The sequence below is a fragment of the Monodon monoceros genome, unplaced genomic scaffold, assembly GCF_005190385.1.
Source record: "Monodon monoceros isolate NGI ecotype Baffin Bay Population unplaced genomic scaffold, NGI_Narwhal_1 Super_Scaffold_14, whole genome shotgun sequence".
NCBI classification, from domain to species: Eukaryota; Metazoa; Chordata; class Mammalia; order Artiodactyla; family Monodontidae; genus Monodon; species Monodon monoceros.
In genome coordinates, this window is record NW_021703770.1 from 17117855 (window position 1) to 17140298 (window position 22444).

The 22444-nt window shown below is 41.9% G+C and overlaps 1 protein-coding gene and 1 pseudogene across 6 annotated transcripts in view; both read right to left on the bottom strand.

Annotated features, from left to right (window-relative positions):
* COL14A1 (collagen type XIV alpha 1 chain) overlaps positions 1 to 22444 on the bottom strand; it is a 271596-nt gene that overhangs the window by 227179 nt on the left and 21973 nt on the right. For 2 of the 6 annotated variants that reach the window (XM_029222938.1, XM_029222933.1), the window contains exons 1-2: positions 18595 to 18796; positions 2530 to 2655 (exon numbers count right to left, since the gene is read on the bottom strand). The exons of 3 other annotated variants lie outside the window; for them this stretch is intronic. In XM_029222938.1, coding sequence (XP_029078771.1) covers positions 2530 to 2617 — 88 coding nt within the window. In that variant the 5' untranslated portion in view covers positions 2618 to 2655; positions 18595 to 18796. Of the gene's footprint in view, positions 1 to 2529; positions 2656 to 18594; positions 18797 to 22444 lie in introns of those variants that run through there. One more of the 6 variants, XM_029222934.1, reaches the window with a different exon arrangement.
* LOC114895637 lies at positions 6025 to 17462 on the bottom strand (annotated as a pseudogene).

A 22444-nucleotide genomic window follows, 5' to 3' on the forward strand; every position in this document is an offset into this window, starting at 1 on the left:
ATAAATGGGTGTTGAATTTTGTCGAAAACTTTTTCTGCATCTATTGAGATGATCTTATGGTTTTTATCCTTCAGTTTGTTAGTATGGTGTATCACATTGATTGATTTGCGTATACTGAAGAATCCTTGCATTCCTGGGATAAACCCCACTTGATCATGGTGTATGATCCTTTTCATGTGTTGTTGGATTCTGTTTGCTAGTATTTTGTTGAGTATTTTTGCATCTATGCTCATCAGTGATATTGGCCTGTAGTTTTTTTTTTTTGTGGCATCTTTGCCTGGTTTTGGTATCAGCACAATGATGGCCTCATAGAATGAGTTTGGGAGTGAGAGAAGGAGAGAAGGATAGGTGTTTGAGAAGGACAGGTGTTAGCTCTTCTCTAAATGTTTGATAGAATTCGCCTGTGAAGCCATCTGGTCCTGGGATTTTGTTTGTTGGAGATTTTTAATCACAGTCTCAATTTCAGTGCTTGTGATTGGTCTGTTTATATTTTCTATTTCTTCCTGGTTCAGTCTCGGAAGGTTGTGCTTTTTAAGAATTTGTCCATTTCTTCCAGGTTGTCCATTTTATTGGCATATAGTTGCTTGTAGTAATCTCTCATGATCCTTTAAATTCTTTGAGTTTAAAGAGAATCTTCCCTCTCAAAAAATACAGCACAACAAAATAAAAATACCCCTGTACTTTCAGTAACAAGGCTAACCCTGCAGTCGAAGAAGATAACAACTGGACCCTCCTTGGTCTTCTTGCGAAATCCCCATTTGGGATGTTTATATATTCACAAATGTTGTAATCGGCCATAACCCACATAGGAAGCCTGACTTCACTACACAAAAGATGAGTTTGTTGGCTCGCTCTGGGTTCTTGATGTGTGCCAGAAATCAAGCTTTACACTTAATTTTTGTCTTTAAAGATTTTAACTGACACAATTAACTTTTGAGTCAAGTTCATGCAAGCATTTATATTTATTACAGAGTTAAGTATATGTATTGAAGCACCTCCTTTGTGCTTGCAAAAAGAAAAATCATGGTTCTGGTATTAAATATACAGACACTTTTGTTCCATGAGATAAGAACAATTACTTCTCCACTGCACTTACAGTGTTTCTGTCAATCTTGCTGCCTTTGCTTTGGCACAAGTCCCAGTGCCTTCCATACAGGGAAAAAGGAGCTAACTTTGAAGTTCAAACTTGTGACCTCAGGCCTGTTTCTTTCTTAAGTAACATATCTTCTTTTCAGTGTTTTTCCCCTAAAGGCAAAAACCTAAAGGAAATATAAACTTTGTGTCTAACCAAGATTTTCTTTTAATGATTATAGAATATTTATGCATATCTAGGCAACAGATGGGGTCCACTGATAAAAGAAAATGGTGGCATTGTTTTTTGCTAGTGGTTGTAATGGGACTGTAGTCATAAAAACCATTTGTAAATTGTTTTTAAAAAAAAGTTTAATATTGACGGATTTTGTTGTTGCCTTTGCTACACACTTTATTTCCTCGAGTAGTTCAGTTGAAGCCAATGCCACTATGGGTTCTGAAGCACCGTCCGTGTTGTCTGGGCATGATCTGTGGTATCTGGGCATGGTCAATGTTATCTTCATTACTTCTCCTGGAGGTTCAGAAGGTTGGCCTATTGACTGAAAAGATGTTGTGGGCTATAAACTCAGACCACATTTAAAGAAAAAAGCCTGGGTAGAAGATGCTACAAAGATTTCTAATCTTTAACCTAGGAATCCTGAATGTTGTTAACTTCTTTGCCCTCCTTGCGATGTCAAGACACCTGGGGTGCAGACAGAATCAGTTGGCCCTTAGAACTGACCAGACTGAAGCCTCCATTCTGCTTCTTATACTTTTCCACTCGATGCTTCCCAGGATGCCCACTTCCTGTCACCCAGGTATGAAGTGGCAGAAATATTTTGTTGACAGTCTTTTAAAGAGACAAGGCATGATCGAGATACATATATACACACCTTATAGCCCCTTATTAACAGAATTGATTTTGCAAATTTGACTTTGCTGATTAAATTTGTATGACATATTCAGAAGCACATTAAAAATGAGCTGTTTGGGCTTCCCTGGTGGCGCAGTGGTTGAGAGTCCGCCTGCCGATGAAGGGGACACGGGTTCGTGCCCCAGTCCGGGAAGATCCCACATGCCGCAGAGCGGCTGGGCCCATGAGCCATGGCCGCTGAGCCTGCGCGTCCGGAGCCTGTGCTCCGCGACGGGAGAGGCCACAGCAGTGAGAGGCCCACGTACCACCAAAAAAAAAAAAAAAAAAAAAATTAGCTGTTTAACCAGCTGCCACAAAATTAATATGCTCAGTCACTGGTGAGGTCGTAACCTTCATCAAAGTTGTGGCACATTTCTACAATGTAAACAGTTAGTGAAACTGAGTAAAAGCCAACATATGACCCTGCCTAAAATCACAGCTGAACCAGTGAAGCACTCTTAAGGTAAATAAAATAAAAAATGATAATCAGAACCAAAATGGCCAGACTCCCAGGCCCTAATGATTATATTCAACTTTTCCATTACCTTGACCCTGGACATTGGTGCAAAAATAAGTAATTGCCAAAAAAGCTGGAAACAGCCAATGCTGCATCTTGCACTGAAAAATCTTCATTTTATTTCCTGCTTTTCACATGGGATGTAACAGCAGTCCTAGAAACAGAGAACACAGAGGTATTTTGAGAAGACTTAAAATAAATTATATGCAGTCGTCTAAGACAAAGAAGCCAACATGTATTAGTATTGTCAGGAAGTAACTCATTCCTTAGACCACTGTATATTTCACTCTAAAACGTACACTGATAAAAGAAAGATTTTTGAGAAGATGCTGTAAATGAAGAGAATTATTAGAAATATTTGGGCGAGAAGTTCAGAAGGTACTCTGTGACTCTTTTGTAAGGCAAAAATAGCACAATGAATTTCCCAGATGGATAAATTCCAAAAGTTGGCCTGAAATGAGCATTATAATCAGACAGTTACAACTCCCTTGCCAGTCATAAGTATAGATATACAGGGCGATTCTTCTAGTGATCAAGGAGCATTTGAAAAACCACTTTGTGTGATTATTAAATCATCACTGAGCTTTCACTTCATTGGGCTGAATAACCCTTAATCTTTTCATCTTTGCTTATAATTTTTTTCTCCATATGTGTGAATCTAAAACTCTTCTAAGATCATCCTTTTCACTAGAATATCAATAAAAGAAAAGCTCCAAGAAAAGGTGAAAGAAATGAAAAAGGGGGAAATTAAGGAAGGAAAAGAAGGAAGGAGGGAGGGAAAGAAGGAGGGGGGGAAAAGTGTGAATGTTTTGGGTTAATTTAAAAGGCCAGTCTACAAGTGCTTGACTACAATTCTATTGCAAGCCATTACAGAGGAGAAATTCTGAGTCCTTACCTCAGAAATTAAGACATCTCAAAAGTTTTCTTCTATCCAGGGCATTTTTTGAAGTAGGTATGATTATAATATTGATTTACAGATAAGGAAAATAAGGCAGAGAGAGTTTTCCCAAGTCACATAGATAGTGAGTTCAGGATCCAGGATTTCAGCCCATACAGACAATCAAACATGGTAGAAGCATCTTAGGAAAATGCTTCTAAAGTATCACACTTCATATCACTTTCTTTTCACTTTAAAATATCTTTTCTCATTCTGATTACAAAAATAATGAGTTTAATCATAGAAAATTAGAAAATACAAGAAAGCACAGCAAAGAGTATGTGCAAATATTTGCTGATGACATAAATGTCCTGTTACAATATGCATGACAATATCACAACTTTTTTATTATCTAGCTTTACTTGGAAATGTAGATTGTTTCTAAATTTCCCTAATACATGTAACACTGGAATGACTATCCTTATTCACATCTCTTTGAATACATGACTATTGATTTCTTTGGCTAAATTCCCAATTGTAGAACTGTTGGGTAAAACAAGATGTGTTTTTTAAAGGTTTTTAAAACATAGGTACATAATGCCTTATACTGATTTCCACTTCTATCAGCATCTTATATGAGTACCAAATCACATCACTTCCATCATCACAGGGGTTCATTGCTTTCAACATATCCTGATTTGATAGGTAAAATGTGATTATCACAATATCATCTTAATTTTTTTTATAATCAGTAAAACGTAACATTTTGTGTTTGTTAGCTACTTATACTTTTTATAAAATACCTGTTCATATATTTCACCCATTTTCTCATTGATTTGTAAGAACTCTTTATATATTATTAATTTTAACATATATACTGCAGCATTTTTCAAGTTTGTTTTTGACCTTTCAATTTTGTTTTATTGGGTCAAGATTTTTTTTTTTTAATCAAGGCATCTGATTTGATCTTTTTCTTTATGGTTTCTGATTCAGTGTCATGGGTAAAATCATTTTTTCCATCTCAAGGTATATTTCTAGTTATCGTAATTTTTTAATTCCAGTTGTGAATGGAAACCTGTATTATTTTTTAATATAGAAAAGATAGTGATTTTTATCTATTTATTTTATAGTAGGCCACCATTCTGAACTCTTACTCTATATTTTTTCAATTTAATCTCTTGCATTTTCCAGGTTGACAATTGCAACCACCGTGTGTGTGTGTGTGTGTGTGTGTTTGTGTGTTTAATTATATAGGCCAGGAGTTTTAAAACCATTATTTTACAAGGAATGCCTCAAATATTTCATCATTAAGTATATTGCTAGTAGTTAGATAGAGATATATTGTCTCTTTCTGTTAAAAAATAAATTCTTGACTTTTTACTGGGCATTTTTTTTCAACCAGGAATGAATGCTGAATCTTGCCTTTTTGCTGTTTCATCTATGGAGATGTTCACGTTTTTCATCTATACCTCTTAGTGTAATTCATTACTTTGGTAGTGTCTAGTATTAATGTATCCTTGAAACACAGAAATAAATCCTGCCTGTTCATGGAAATTACTGTGGGTTTTTTTTAACTTTAATGTAATTATAATGGTTTTAGTTTTCAGCCAAGCCATTTTCAAATAGATGACAGAGTCATATTATTTCTTTCAAGAAGATTCTGTAACATGTGAGCTATTGGTTGCTTATGGTCTAATTAAACTCTTCAAACTGAAAGGATGGAAGCAGAATTGTTTGAAATAACAAAGACAGTAACAGAGCAAAAAAGTCCTTCTCTCTAACTCCTGAGGAACTAACCAAACGCAAGCACTCTTTGTTAAATGCTAATGATTTTTCAAATGTTTTAAACTTTAAAATACCTATGATTTTCTCTGTTATAGATATATGTCTGTGGTGGCAGAAAATAAAAGTAAATGAATTCAAGTTACCCATTTGCAAATTAAAAATGAATATAATTGATTGCAGGACTCAAAAATTGGATATTAATTCTTCTCGAGAAACAAGAGTAAGTACTATTCTAGGTGACATTTATCCCCAAATGGAAGAGTATGGGTTTAAAAAAATTATTATTACAGTGATATTGTATGCCACATTAAGTTTATCTAGTATTTTCATACTATTACCTCTTCAAGAACTTTGATAGACCCAGATAAAACCCCTTCTGTAGCTTTGGATTATATCTAGTGGAGCTATCTTTTAGTTTCCAAAGCTTGGGAGGAGACTCTGACCCTTGCATGTTTTTTAAAGCAATCAATATTGCTTATTTAATCCAAGTATTTTTAAAATTGCTATCATGTCACTTCTTCCCAATCCTGGCTGCTGTTCTTTTGAGAGATGCTACACTGGCACATTCTTTGAAACAACATATGTAATCTAGTGAAGCACATGTCAGCCAGACTTTAGGCTGGAGCCAGTCTTAGGAAATATTTTTCAAACAATCCTGCTTCCATCCTTTCAGTTTGAAGAGTTTAGTTAGAAAACTGAACTGAGTGAGTACTGGGTCCTATAAGAGTGAGTCCTACTATTCTCAGATTCTGTGAATAAAATAGGAGGATTTTAGTAGCAGTAGGAGGATTCGTGCAGCCTTCAGGTAGCAGCTATAGATGCTAAAACATCTGATGACCTACTTCAGTGAGCTTCCACATGTTAGGATCTGGTCTCTGCCATCCTTGGGGGCACCTGGGGCCTGGCCTTGCTAGCAATACCACACAGGGCTCTGAGGCTCAGCCTGATCACCTCTGGGTGAGGAAGTGTGAAGGCCACTGTAGATCTCAGTCAAGGCCAAGATAGTGATTTCTTTCTTTTCTATGTAAAATCATAGTTATCCTGCTTTCTTGGCTTCCTCTAACTCCCCCAAAGACATTCATTGCTCTTGAGAGAGGATTCCTTTTTAAAGGACCCTTGCTCCTTCATGATCCAGTCCAGACCATGTGGCTGTTCATCTTTCATCCAGGGAATACTGGAAATAGAAGATGACTTCCTGTCAGGAATGCTTTGTTTCACAAAGGGCTTTTCGGCTTCCTTTCCAGTGCAATAGTTGGAAAATGGTCATCAGCTCTTGAAATAAACATGGTCGTCCCAGTGTTTAACTAACATGGAGTCACAGGCTTTGATGCAGATGCTGGAGTCATCGGCGCATCTAGTGTGCCTCTGATGCCGCAACTGTTTCCTGAATACTTTCCATAAAGAATTCTTTGGTGTGATCCTTCTAAAGGGCAGCTCACTGAAGAAGGAGTTGACTGGGACAACTTCAGCAGCATCCCATCAGGCCTCAGCTCTACCTAAGCAGCACTGAAAATTGCCAAAACAGTGTCCCCCTGGGAGGGTCACATTACTCACAAAGGAAGGTCTAAGGGATGACATGGACCTGTAGACCACTGCAGCTTCACTTGGGAGTGCAACCCTTTGCTGCTGCTTGCTTTTCCAAAGTTCCTGTAACACTGAGACAATATTGAAGTCTTCAGAGATGAGAGCCAGATCTCTCCGAGGCAAGAGCTGAGCAATGTAGTGTCTGAGGGATTCCAAGGTTATGTCCACCTTCAGTCTGCAATGTAAGCCTTCTGCAGAGCGCTCCCAGGCTTGAATTCTTGCAGTCCTGGACTGAGTCTGTGCAGCTCATGGACGCACTGGATTACCAAAGAATCCCTTTAACATCTGCCAATCAGACATTTTCCAGAGTCTAAAGACTCCTCAGGGCACCCTCCTCCCAGGCTAACTGATCTTTGTTGTTTCTGCATATTATTGATTTTATATCATGTCGACTTTGTATAGCTGCTTTTTTGGATCTATGTTAATAACCAAAATCGACTAAGAGTTTTCTTTTCTTAAAAGGTTTGGTGTCAAGATTATTCTAGCTTCATAAAAAAAAGTTAGAAAGGTTTCCATTTTTTCATTGTGCCGTAATAGTTTTGTTTTGTTTTGTTTTGTTTTGGGTTTTTTGGGGTTTTTTTGTGGTACGCGGGCCTCTCACTGCTGTGGCCTCTCCCGTTGTGGAGCACAGGCTCCGGACGCGCAGGCTCAGCGGCCATGGCTCATGGGCCCAGCCGCTCCACAGCATGTGGGATCTTCCTGGACCGGGGCACGAACCCGTGTCCCCTGCATCGGCAGGCAGACTCTCAACCACTGCGCCACCAGGGAAGCCCCGTAATAGTTTAAGTAGCATGAGAATGATCTACTCTATGAAAGCCTATGAATAATTTGAGTGAGAAAATCATATGGGCCTATTCCCTTTCTGAAGCTAATTCCTACACAGCTTTAAAAATATATTTTGTCTTATTCATAAACCTACTTAGCTTTTTTACTTCTTGGTTCTAGTTTGGATATTTTCCCTTAAAGTTATTCTTTTAATTTTGATTTTCAGATTGATTAGCACAGAGTTGTGTGATCTCTCAAATTACAACCTATCTTTTCTTGTTATAGCTCCATTATCAGTATTAAAGTGATGTGTTTCTAACTTTCTCTTTTCTCTCCAAAATAGATAAGCTATATATATATTTGTCCAGATTGTAGTTTTTTTGAGAATAGGTTTTTTTATTTGCCAATATTATTTTTTGATTTCTAATTTATTTAGTTCTGTATTTATCTTTGCTTTTCTGCTTTTTTAAAAAATATTTATTTTATTTATTTATTTATTTTGGCTGCGCCGGGTCTTTGTTGTGGCACGCGGGATCCTTTAGTTGTGACACACAGGCTCACAGTTGCAGCATGTGGACTCTTAGTTGCATCATGCATGTGGGATCTAGTTCCCTAACGAGGGATGGAACTCGGGCCCCCTGTATTGGGAGTGTAGTCTTACCCACTGGACTACCAGGGAAGTCCTGCTCTTATGTTTTTAATTTTTGTTGTTCTTTTTGTTTATTTAATCCTTAATTAATGTAATATTCTTTATTTGAGGCCATAATTTTTCTCTGAATATGCTTTGGCAGCAACATACAAACTTTAATTTCCTTTTTAACCCAAGAGTTATTTCAGTGAATGTAGCAAAGCATAATTCTATGAATCTTCAAAACAATATGGTTCAATATGATTCATGCACTTAAACTTATTCTGGTTTTATTCCAGAGTGATACAGTATATCCAGAGGAATAAATTAATTATATTCCTTCAAGCAATCATTCATAAAAAAAATTTTTTGGCAACCACTTTTTATAATATCCAGTGACAGTCTAGTGTGCAATTCTTTTGTATTGCCAATTAAAGGAAGATCCACATGCTTTGATAATCATATAAATAATCAAGTTAAGATCCTATAAAAAAATTAAAGAATGTATTCATTTGTATTTAGGGATCCAAAAAACATCTCCCCCAACCAGCCTACCATACTTCCAAAATGCTAATTACTAAAGAATATTTTCTTAAATTAAGACTTTCACATACTAGAAGCCCCTTAAAATTCAATGGAATAGGTAACACATTGAGTGACTATTTTATATGTAATATATATGGCATTTTAGTCTGGATGAATTTATTATTAATTTATTACAGATTAATAAACCAACTATTTGTCAGAGCACAGAAGAAATGGGACAAATGGAGAGTGAAGTTAGATAAAATACAGGGGGAAAGGCCCTGAGGCATCTAGAGAACCCTAACCCCACCTAGCCAAGTAGAACAAGATCAGGTGGGTTATCCAAAGGCATGTGAAATCACTCTTTTGCTCTTTCGTATACAGAGGCTTGAATACAAGGGATTTGAAAAGATAGGGGAGTAGGCGTCAGCCCTATCATGATCAAGACCGTGATACCCAAAGAAAACCACAGAAGTAGAATCAACTCAAACGAAATATTCTTTCTAAGATTTTGTTCCCCAAACATAACCACAGGTTTCATCCAGAACAGGGCAAAGGGAGGGAGAGGTAAGGAAACAATTTGTCTTTTTGGCATGCCCTTTAAGATCAGGGACTTTTATCAGATATCGCACGATACTATGTTAACATAGTAGAGCGAGTCCTTTTACAAGCCACAGTCCAATAGTCTTTCTCTTTCTCATCAAAACACTGCGGTTCCTGTGTCCAGGTGTTTTGAAGCAATACTTAACACACCACATTAGAAGTTAATCTGCATTTCACACAATTTAAATAAATAAATAAACCGATGAATTAGTGCTACCCTAATCTTGGCAACTTTTTTTGAAAACTGTGTATTATTTATATGGAAAAAAAAACTGTAGCCCTAGCTTATCTTTAAATTCTCCCTTTTTTGTTGTGTTTATTTTAAATTAGGATGAGTAATACCACATTGGGAGAAGTGGAATTTTCATTTTCCCAAGGTTTTCTGCCAAGTCTCTTTTTTGGACAGTAAAATAGAGGCTAGAAAAAAATCCCAATTCCTATTAAAGTGCCATAAGGTATTTTAACACTTACCAAAATATCAAAGCCTAATTTGTTGAAACTTTGCCTAAAACCTTGCACAAAACAAATAACTCTGCCTTAATTTTTTTTTTTTTTTGGTTTAAAAACATCATGTTAGAAGTGGCTATCTAGCTCTAAGTTCAGAAGGTATAAACCCAATTTGAGGAAAGTTGATAATCTTTAGTACAAGTCTTCTCAGAACACTGTCATGAGATTATGTAATCAGTAACTTAAAACTATCCCCATTAGGACTAACTGACCCTTCCTCTACTCCATATGTTTGTTTTATTTAATTGCATTTATACAACTAAATTTAACAAGGAGCAAAGCCCCTTGTGCAAGCCAGTTTTATCAAAATCCCTTAAAATATTTATCCTAAAGTTTTTGTAAACTACTCATATAAACACACACACAGACTTACACACACATATACCCAAACCTTGGATAATGCTCTACTCAGTCAGTGCTGACATACAAAAAACCATAAACTTAAACAAAATTGTTGCCAGCCAACTGGCGCACCAGGCCCTGAGAGAGACTGTTATTTGTAATATCAGAATCTTCATTCCAACAATCTTCATTCCAACAATCACTAATGAGAGCCCTACTATGTAACCAAAGCTCTCTAAGGGAGATACAAATTTTCATACTATATGATCCCTGCCTTCAGTCAACTCACTTACAGTTGACTGCAAGCAAATATACTGCCAAGCTAAATGCAATAAGTATGAAATAGAACAAAGAGTTAGCACGAACTGGAGGTATGAATAGAAAACTGGGAGCTAGGAAGACAGATCTGCCAGTAATTGGCTAGGGGTCCTTGACTAACTAGTTTAACCACTCCATGACTTGATTTCTTTATCAGTAAAATGTGCAAGTGAACATCTGCCTTATAGGATGATTGTGATAATGTAAATAATGTACTTAGAAACTCAGGAAGCTCTCAAAAAGTTCTAACTAGTAACATGTTAGGAACAGGTTGAAAGGACACAAAGGAAAAGGGAATGATAATCATCAATGAATTTACTACTTGGGTAGATACTAAAGGAGGAAAAGACTCAAGAAGTCTTTATCAGGACTTCTCTGGTGGTCCAGTGGGTAAGATTCCGCGCTCGCAATGCAGGGGGCCCAGGTTCGATCCCTGGTCGGGGAACTAGATCCCACGTGCATGCTGCAACTAAGAAGTCCACATGCCACAGCTAAGAAGTCCGCATGCCACAACTAAGAGTCCACATGTTGCAACTAAGTCCACATGCCACAGTTGAGTCCGCATGCTACAACTAAGAGTCCGCATGCCACAACTAAGAGTCCACAGGCCACAAGTAAGAGTCCGCATGCTACAACTAAAAGATCCTGCATGCCGCAACTAAACATGCCGCGACGAAGATCCCACGTGCCATAACTAAGACCCAGTGCAACCAAAATAAATATTAAAAAAAAAAAAGAACTCTTTATCTCCTCCATCTAATGAAGGTTGTGGGACTAACTTGGCATAAAGGTTTAGGCAAAAACAGAAGATCCAAATAATGACAGAGGCACAATTATTTGCACGGGTGAACTACTTTAAACTTTTCTAATTACATTCCTATCCATTTTTTATCATTTTCCAGATGACAGCTCTATACAGGTTCAAAATAATCAACCATCTGAAGATCTGGAAGATCTGACTTAAGAGCAATTCATTGACTAAAAAGAAGACTTAGCAGTTTTAATTGACAAGCCCATGTAAAGAAGATTTGAAAGAAATGGGAATGATTAAGCATGATTTAAGCCTAGGAAAAATAAGAATCGGAGGCACATAATGGATGTCTCCAAATATCTGAAGGGCTTTAACATAGAAGATAAAACAAGATTATTCTGTGCAGTTTCTGCAAATAGTACTCGAATCAATGGACCGAGCCAAAGAGATGCGGATTTGGATATAAAAATTCTCTAACAACTAGAATGCCTTCTTAACTTTTATTAGAAGTTCTGAGGCAGAAGCTGGCTAAGTTTTACCCATGAGAGGTGTTATAGAAGAGATTCCTGGGTTTGTGGGCAGGGGAACTGGACAAAATGACCTTTAAATCTGAACTCTACATTATTAATATTTTTTTTCTTTTTTTTTTTTTTTTTTGTGGTACGTGAGCCTCTCACTGACGTGGCCTCTCCCGTTGTGGAGCACAGGCTCCAGATGCGCAGGCTCAGCGGCCATGGCTCACGGGCCCAGCCACTCCGCGGCGTGTGGGATCTTCCCGGACCGGGGCACGAACCCATGTCCCCTGCATCGGCAGGCGGACTCTCAAACACTGCGCCACCAGGGAAGCCCAACATTATTAATATTTTGATATCACTTTTATAGGAGAATTTTACAGTGAATTGATGATCTAGGTCATACGTATTTACAGATAAGAAAGCAAAGACTAAAAACAGGGCTAACATCTTAGCCCAGTGCGTTGACATGTTTAGTATTCCTTATTTCATCTCTGTAGTGAAAATACCACCCTCCTTACACCCAGAATAACCAAAAGGGTTTTCAGGATTAGTTAATGAGGTCTATGTAAAAACAAGCCCTAGAGGAAGTCAGTGGTTATCACTCTTCTCTGTTAGCATCAGGACACAGGAGAAAACAACTCTAATTTAGAAATAAAGACCTAGTTGTGTTACTATTAGCTTGGTGACTAGCCTTCCCCCCCCCCACCCCGCGCGAACTCCCCACTGTGCATGGCATTGTGATTAGAAATCAAGTGGAAAGCCACAATTTTATTAGCATAAAGTGTCAAAGGGTAGAAGAGTTCAGGAATGCCAGAGACTGGAAATTGAGAAGGGGTGCGTCAGAAAAGAGTGAGCCGCAAGTAGGGGGAATCAACTCTGCATAAAAACGCCCCTCGGGACTTCCCTGGTGGTCCAGTGCCTAAGACTCCGTGTTCCCAATGCAGAGAGCCCGGGGTTCAATCCCTGGTTGGGAAACTAGATCCCACATGCATACCGCAACTAAGAGACCACATGCTGCAACTAAGAAGCCTGCAAAGAAGCCCACATGCCGCAACTAGGAAGCCTGCAGGCCACAACTAAAAGATCCCGCATGCCGCAACTAAAAGATCCCACACCTGGCAATGAGAATCCCATGTGCTGCAACTAAGACCTGGCGCAGGCTAAATAAATAAGTAAATAAATAAATATTTAAAAAAAGAAAAAAAATATCCCTCAAGTCCTGGACAATTCAGAATAAAGGGTCAATTAATCAAGAAAAGTTAACAATCATAAATGAATATGTGCTTAATAATAGAGCTTCAAAATACACAAAGCAAAAAGTGATACAACCAAAGAAAGAAATAATAAGCAAAGTTAAGAGATGTTAACAATCCCCTCAGGAACTGATTGAACAACTAGACAAAATAACAGTAAGGATATAGAAGATGTGAACCACTCTATCAACTAGTAATTGTTATTTATTGAACACTACATCCAAAAACTGCAGAATATTCTTTTTTTAAAAAATTTCTTATGAAATCGGCCATATTCTGCATCCTAAAATGAGACAATAAATTCCAAAAGACTCAAAGTTTGCAGAGTATGTTTTCTGACAACAACAGAATTAAATTAGGTATCAATCATAATAAAATATCTTTACAAATTAAAAATATTTGGAAATTAAACAGGATGCTTCTATTTAATCCATGAGTAAAAGGAGAAATCACAATGCAAATGTTTAAAATAGTTGGAAGGGAAAAAATATAAAAAGATAACACATGAAAATTTGTGGGATGCAGCTAAAGGATTAGAGAGAAATATTTACATAAAAAAGAAGGAATTTAAAAATCAATGATCTAATTTTCCACTTAAAGAAGCCAAAAAAAGAAGAGCAAATTAACATCCTAATTAAGTTGGAAAAGGGATTAATAAAGATAAGCATAGAACCCAAAAATACATAAAATAAATATTAGTAAAAATTAACAAGGCCAAAATTCGCTTCTTTAAAATATTAATAAAATTGAAAAATCTTTAGAAAGAGTGATCAATCTCCAACAGACTGCATTGGCCTCTTATCGCATTGTAACTCTCCAGCTAACTTCATGGCCCCAGTAGCTTTACTTTCTGAGTCTTGGGTAACATAATACATCTAGATGGGCAGTTTAACCCATAATCAAAAAAGTTCAAAGTGCATGATAGTCAATCAATAAATACTGATCGATTTAATGATCAATGATTGAATGACCAGGGCTGACGTGTACAGTTCAGAGTTGACGCGCTGTACAATTTGCAGTTGGCCTAGGGCAAGTAATGCTTGATATTAGCAGACACTCTCTCCAACTTGTATGCAAAACTGTTTTCCAGAGGAAAGGATACTGTTTTCTTCTCCCAATAGCATGGGTCTGCCCAGAGGTACCTTTTTCTAGTTCACAGAAAGACCCCATGTAGGATCATAGCAGCCCAGTGAATGGCTCAAATGCAAGGGATATGTCTGCAGATCACCCTCAGAAATGTAGCTGTTCAGTCTTAAACTAGGTTGCTGTAAGTCCTACATGACAGAAGGCAGAGCCACTCCAAAAGTATGGCAAACTGGAGACTCTCCTTGACTCAGGAATGTTCCATTACCCGGCATTTTTTTTTTTAAGGACTGACATAGCTTCTTGGTCAAAGAAATGAGAGTTGCTTTTAACTAAACTCTTATCTACAAGCAGCATAAAGGGCAGCTGCACATCTCAGCATAGACATCTCATCCTTTAGGAAGGCTTCCCTGATCTTCCAAGTATGGGCCAGATGCTCCTTCTGTGCTTCCTACAGTAGTAATCTTTATTTTCCATTCTAAACCTACAGTAGAACATCATTTTTTGATATCGATTCAGTGTGCTCCCCTTTTCAAAAGCAGACAGAAAGCCATTGAAGAGGAAATCTTTATCCAGTAAAAGATCCCCTGAGTACCTCTAGTTATAGACACCAACTATGAAACTCAGAAGAACTCAGCCAAGCCTGGCCTCCCTGTGGATCAATTTCCATAAACAACCCAGGTTATCTCTGGTAGGAAAAAGACTAAACACTGTTCCCTAAAATTAAAAGTTAGGGACCCTTGCCGGTGAGCTCCAACAAAGGCCCACTGGCAGAAAAGTTCTTCGAGAGCATTGATTTTAAAAAATTACCCTGAAGTATAAATTAAAAATTAAATTAAATTTAAAAGAATTACCTTGAAGAAATGGGGAGTCTAGACTCTAAGCCCCAACTTAAACAGACACTCAGTTCTCAGAATTTCCTGAGAATTTCCTGTGCCTTTCTAGTCACAATCCCCTCAAAAAGTGGAGCCAGAGAAAGAGAGAAGAGGAAACGTGGGAAGAAGAGAAAAGAATGGTAGAAAGAAGGAAAAAGAAGCAGGAGACAAGAGAAACCAGTTTTGTCTTCCCGACTCTGTACTAAATCATTTTAGGCCTTAAAACATAGGGTGGCTATGTTATCCCTGTTTTCTAGAAGAGAAAACTGAAGCCCAGAGAGGTTAAGGAACTTGGGCAGGGGCACAGAACAAGCAAGTGTAGATTTCACCCACACCTCCCTGCCTTCCAGCCTCTGTTTCAGCTCCCAGACTTGTATGGCCTCAGTTGATGTCATCCATTTACAGTCACACACCCTTGAAGTGATGGGTCACTTCACCCTTCCCCACCAAAGAAGCTGATGGAGCAATGGGGTCTGGGTTCAAATCTCATACAGACTTTTCTTAATCATGTATCTGGCACTTGCTGGCTTTGCAACCCCAGGCGAGGTAGTTTATATCCCCGAAGCTCAGTGATCTTACGTCTAAAAGAAGGAGAATATTTACTTCCACAAGTAACTGGGGGGCTTAAACGTGTTTCTGAAAAAGAAAAGGGCAGGTACCCAACAGGGACTCGAAACACATGACAGCACTTCCTCGACTACGCACACCCATCTCCCCACTAGAACAGGATAAGGCTTGGTCTTCACAAGGCTTGTTCTATACAGAAGAGTAACTGGGGCCCTGCCACTTTTTATTTAGTTAGTTACCAAAGAGGAGGAGAAACAAGAGGAGACTGTTTTCTTGCCATCCAGCACTATCAGGGGGCAAATCTGTCAAAGAGGAAGTTTGTTTTTGTCCCTTTCCCTTCAACGTTCCTCTTCTCCCCTGCCCCACCCCACCCGTCCCGCTGTTCCCCTTGGTCATTTATCATCTGTTCTCTACAAATTGTCATAATCCCAGGTAATTTGTTAGCTCAGTGGTGCTCAAACACCACCACCTCAGCCTGCAGCAATTCAGGAAGGCCCTTGTCCTTTAAAGGAACCTTGGGTTACACTCGACTGGCCTGGAAAACAGCAGTCGTTTGGCTGAGTTTGGATTAAAACGACAGCAAATGTGGCTCTAGAGTCACATAATTGCAAAGACTCTCAGCTTAAGACAGGCAAAAGATCTTTGTGTTTTACTAGCTGACACTAGGAAGTATTTAAGAGTCAAAGGGAGTGTACCCCAATGAGCCCTTTTTTGCTGGGCTGGGGCTTGTTCCAGTGCCCCTCAAATCATACAAATTTGCTCAGCCCTTTCTTTAAGGCCAGCCCTGGCTGATTCCAAAAGCCAAGACTTTCACGGAAGGCCCAGAGTTCTCTGAAATCCACAGCTGGACCATTAGCAGCAGGAAAAATGCCAAAGGACTCCTCCCATCAATCCCAAAGCCTGGGACCTGCCCAAAACTGCTCCAGGAATCCTGATGGGTTCCAAGGAATCCTTCCCAGGGAATTACTGAGAGCCCTCACCAGTGTGGTTCTTGTCCTTTCAAAGGGACCCCCAGGAGGTCAGGGATGTAGTGGAGGTTCAGGTCTGTCCTGGCTCAGGGCTCCCCAGGCAGAAGGAGGCGAGGCCCAATGCTTAGTGAGAGTATCCTGCACATAATGGATAAACCTTGAAAACATTTTACTAGGTGAAAGAAGCCAGTCACAAAGGACCACACATATATTGTATGCTTCCATTTACATGAAATGTCAGCAGAAAGTAGATGAGTGGTTGCCAAGGGTGTTGGGGGAGCGAGGTTGGGAAGAAATGGGGAGTTTCCGCTAATAGGTACAGAATATTTTTTTTTTGGAGTGATAAAAATCTTCTAAAATTGATTGTGGTGATGATTGCACAACTCCGTGAATATACTAAAAAACCACCGAATTGCACACGTGTGCGATTATATCTCAATAAAGCTGTTTCTTCAAAAAAATCCTATCCTGAAGTCTATCTTACAGTAACCACACCCTTGGGACCAGGTTCAAAGGAAATCCATCCAAGTTGCTCTTTTGAAACAACTCAAAATCCAAATGCTATCCATGCATTAATTCATTCACTCATTTTACATTTACCAGTGAGTTCTCTGTGGGCAGAGCTGGACCACCTTGTCAGAAACACACCACCAGCTCTCCCCACTGCATCCAGCTTAAGCCGGTTTGCTGGATGCGAGCAGGGCCTCTTTATCACATGCTGCAACCAGGAAGGGCCCCCCTTGATTCTCTGTAGCTGAGGAGCCCCAGAGCCTTTAAGAGGGGAGTTTCAGGAAAACTCTTTCTCACTTCTGCTCCCCACAGAGCCACCAATGTCTGATCCGCATATTTCTTTGTTTCTGCCCCCCTTCCACCCCCTTCTACTGCTGCAGGCAGCTGACTCTCCAAAACGTCCAGAGGGAATGAGGCTCTCAGCTGTAGCTCCAGAAGTAGTTTTCAGGGGGGGAGGGGGGAGGGGCAGATATAGGCCGCTGCGAGAGCTGCGCGCAAGCTCCATTTGCACAGTTGCCCTAAGGACATGCCGAAAGCCTAAGCACAATGCGCGACCCCGGGTCAATCCTGAGCTTCGCGTGCCACAGGGCGGAGCCTCCCACAGAGGACCCAAGAACCCAGCTCCTGAATCAGAGTGCCCGTGTCCTGGACCTGCAGGCAGCGTTCAGACCCTTGCTTAGGACTAAGGCCACTCCAGTGGCACAACGCCGGCTCCTCTTGGCCTGGCCCTAACCCTGTCTTGACTGTGCGCTGTGCACGCTAAAGCCAAGCTCGGCCAGATGCACCTCCGCCTAGGCGCTGCGTACTAGAGCGCTTGAAGCCGCCAGCAGTTCCGAGGGATAAAAGGGGCGGGGGGGGGGGGGGGGGGGGGAAAAGCCAGGGCAGAGAAGACCCTCCAGCACCACAGCGTGGTGGTGCATCTGAAAGCTGCAACTTTCTGGGTCCAGACACCAAAGTAAAACGCGCGAAGCATCCGGGTTTCCTGGCGTGGACGAGCTATCACTACGTGGAAGAGCTATCACTACTGCTAACATCCTGCATCGAGGCACTCCGTTTGCTTGCTCCTCTTTTCGCGAGCACCTGGTCCCCAGCGCGGGTCACCCACGGGGATCCAGGTGAGTTGCGTACCCCATGATCTCCATCGACTGTTTTTCCAAGCGACCCTTAATACAATCTAAATAAAAACAGCGTGCTTTCTGTTTATATACAGCTCTCCAAAACAATCCCTAAGCCCCTTTCTCAACGGAATGGTCGCCTTTACGAAGCCCCTTCTACTTGGAAATTCTGGATTCTCCACTGTCTCGAAGTGGAGACACCCGCTCTTTCCCGCCGAGCACTCACAGGGCCCAAGTACAAGGGGGAAATCTCCTGAGAGCAACCCAGGGCATCTTCACTGTCTGCATTTGCATCACGCAGTGCCACCAATCTCCCTGCCCAGTGACCCCCTGCGAAGAGGCACCCGGTGCACCTTCCCATCGCACCTCAAACGTCCCCGGGCCATCCGAGGCGCGCGTGAAGAGAAGGTCCATGGAATTGCACGGCGTCTGCAGGTGGCTCGCCCTTCCCACTTTCCCTTCCTCAAGAATAGACTTTGCAAAGCCGACCCGAAAGAAGAGCAGAGAAAGATTGGAACTGACCTTTTCAGGAGAAGATTCCAGCCCAGGTAGGGGGCCTCCCCGTGCCTAGGGAAGATCCAAGTTCCGCCGCGAAATGGTTCTTGGCGGCGCACGGGTCTCGCGCGCTTCCCGCCGCGTGCCCCTTTCAATTAGCCTCTCTCCCTCTCCTCTACCCGCTTCTGCCCCCACTCCCGGCCGCTCAGAGCTGCCTCCTCCTCTCCAGGGCTTCCCTCCTGCTAGGCGCCCGGGATCAGATAAGAGGAAAGGAAGGCCCGCTGGCAGCCAATTATAGAGCGGAAGGTGGCTGCGTGGGGGAGGTGGGAGGCAGGCCTAAGCCCCTAACGCACCCCCGCTTCCCTCCTCCTCTTCTCCTCCAGCCCGGCCCCACAAGAGATGCTCTGACGAGCCCGCCCAGCGCCGCAGGCACGCCAGCCCAGACCTGGCGGCCGCCCCAGGTGCGGGCCGCAGCCGGGTGAACGGGAAAGAGCGGCTTTTGCCCCTCCACTCGCACCGAGGCTAGCGTGCGGCTGGCTGCTTTGCGAGGTCTGGAGCCCTCGAGGACGCAGGTGCTGAGTGCCCGCTTCCCCATTCCCAAAGACCAGCCTCGTCAGGGACCCCGCGCTCGGGCGGCTGGTACCCGCTATAAAGGGGTAGCCTGTCTTGAGACTTCCCTGGCGGTCCAGTGGTTAAGACTCCGCGCTCCCACTGCAGGGGGCGCGGGTGCGAGCCCTGTTCGGGGAACTAAGATACCACCAAAAAAAGACAAAAAAACAAGGGGTACCCTTACTCCCTTCCTTCTTCTGAACGAGGGCTATAAAATGCCAAAGCTGATATGCTCAAACTTTAATGTGCAGGAGAATCACCTGCGAATGTTGAAATACACATTTTTGGTGTTTAAAAGGACGAATGTCGGCTGTGGCCGGTGGTAGGACTTCTTAAACTGCATATGCTCCCTCGCAGAGATCCTGTTTCAACAGGTCTGGGCTGAGGCCAGGGACTCTGCATTTATCAAACACCCTGGTGGTTCTGATACATGCAGGTCACCCTCCGAGAGGCTCTGCTTGAGCTGTGAAGCCCACGAGGCGTGCCAGAGCCCCGCGCCAGGTCTCCAGGGACTCGGCCCTGCGCGGTCATCCCCTGGGCCCCCTTGGAAAGTCATCATCGTTACTCATTTTTTAACCTCACGAACAGCCTCCCACCCCCTCCCGCGGCGTCTTTACAATCCAGCTTGTTGTGTGCGCACAAATGTTGGGAGCTGGGAGGTATAAAAACTAAGTGTTTATCAAGAAGCCACTTTTGGGCTTCCCTGGTGGCGCAGTGGTTGAGAGTCCGCCTGCCGATGCAGGGGACACGGGTTCGTGCCCCGGTCCGGGAAGATCCCACATGCCGCGTAGTGGCTGGGCCCGTGAGCCATGGCCGCTGGGCCTGCGCGTCCGGAGCCTGTGCTCCGCAACGGGAGAGGCCACAACAGTGAGAGGCCCGCGTACCGCAAAAAAAAAAAAAAAAAGAAGAAGCCACTTTTGTGAGAAAATACCCTCTCGCCTTGGAAAACCGCAGAGGGTATTTCACCACCGTTAAAAGCTGGTGATGGCGAAGAGAGAAAGGGCAGGCGGTGCTCTTAAAAGGTCCCCGAACCTGCTACCACCCTGCTCAGCCCAGAATACAGAAAGAGGGGCTGTGACCCATCCAGCCCCTTTCAAGGGGGTCCTTCGGATATTCTAACCTTCCCAAGCCACGTCCTCTGCTTTCCCCGAATTTGCTGGTATTCGCATCCCCTTGTCCACGCTCTGAACTTCCCCGCTTGTCCTGCAATTGGAGTGCAAAAGGCCCTCTGCAGCTCCCACCGCCGCCCTGCGTCTGTCGGTCGCTTTCCGAACGCGCCTCAGGTCTGCCACGGGACAGGACCCGAGCTAGGCGCCGTTTTGCTTCTGCGCTTCACTGAACGTGATTCTCCCGGGTCGGGCAGCCAGCGCGACTTTTTAGCAGACAGGGTCTAAATCCGAGGGTTCCATTCGCTGAGCTGCGAGCATGCGAGCGCCACCTGGTGTCTGCGACTGGGAGTTCGCGATAGGGCGGGAACTGGAAAGCTATCCATCCATCCTAGATTGATACGGAGGGACCAGAATTCCTGAAATTCAGTACTTATAGCTGGAGAAAACTACCACTTTAGTTAGATCTCCTTTCCTCTGCCCACCCCCAAACGAGTGCCTACTACCTTCATACTCTGTCCCCCCTTTTTGACTAATAAAATCTACTCTTGTGTTCTTCATTTTTAACAAGATATAGATGGCTAGTGTAAGCTTAGCTTTACGTGTAATTCCCTTGGGGGAGGTAGTGGCGTGTTAGCATAAAGTTTGAGGCAAAGGGTGAGAAAAAGTGCTTGTGATGGAATTATAGATAATTGGAAATGAGGAATTCCCTGATGATTTTAAAATGTGAGATATACGTGCAAAAATCCATACACAGCAAATAGCAGAATATTTATTCCATAGAAATCTTATACGATAATGTATATTGATTTTGTTATGATATAAAATGTCATTTTAAAAAGTTCTAAGTCATCCTTCTTTCATCTTTTAAACTTTTGACTTCTTGCATTTATTTCAACATAGGTAGATAAATTTCAGTTAATGTTGAATCAGAATGGCTGGTTTTAATTAGTTTTTCACTTAGTTGCAGTTGTGTGTGAATTTCCAGGCCTTTCAAGGGAGTGTTTATTCAACATTTATCTTAAGGTCAGCCCTCGGAGTTTAGAAGAATACTGAGAACTGAATCACAGAAACAAGCCCAGAAGACGCCTCTAATGGTCTCCTCTCTCAATCAAAAAAATAAAAAAAAACAAAAAACAAAAAACCTCCGAAAGGATTTTTAGATAGAGGGGGTCTTTTCAAAGATATCCAAAAATTCCAGCTTCCCACAGAAATTTATTCCAGGACTCAACAACTCTTCCTAGGATTTCATCCTGAGTTTGTGTCACGAATGTGATTTTCTTTCTCTCGAAGGACTCCATACACACCCTGTTGCCACTCTCCTCCTTGTCCCCTAAAACCCTGCAGGAAGGTTTTGAACTCAAACTTGAATTGAAGGGACTCTGCCCCTTGCTTGTCTCACTCTGGTGAAGTTATTTTGCCTCTCCGAGCCTAACTCCTTGTGTATAAGAAGGGAGTAATTAATTATATCTCAGGGGATAGTCATGCAGATTAAATGACAAATGTGTTTATGGACCTAATCCATACTAAATAATAAATGGCAACTATATCACCCAAATTAGGACTTTATCTCCCTTCTGCCCAAGGCATACAGCTCTCCTCTCTTCAGTAGCCCCTTACGGATAACTCTTGCAATCTGTCTCAACAGAGCTGCTTTGACATTTTGGATAGGTCGGCATGACCGTCCCAGACATTGTAGAACATTTATTGTTCCTGATTCCATCACCAAATTCCAGTAGCACCCTCCCCATCTCCTAGCCATTGTGAAAACCAAAAATACCACCACACATTTCCTTATACACTCAGCAGCAAACCATTAACTCTTTGCAGTTCTACTCCAACCCCTCTGTAATAGCCAGCTATGATTTTTCCTCAGCCTATCCATTCCCCCTTCTTTTGGTTACAGAAGGTTCATACTGATAATATGAGCAATAACCTATAAGCAGTAACCACGGCCCAGGCTCCTGGCTCCACGTGCCCACCCCCTCTTCCATGCTGACCCCCGGGACTCCTAGTATTTGCCCTCATCTTGCCACAGCACAGCTGGTAACGAAAGGTTAACTCCCAACAAATCAGAGAAACTTCAGGATCCTGCCCCCTAGTCAAGGGCTGATGTACCTTCTCACTGATTGATGTCCCTGCCATACCAGCTGTCAAATACT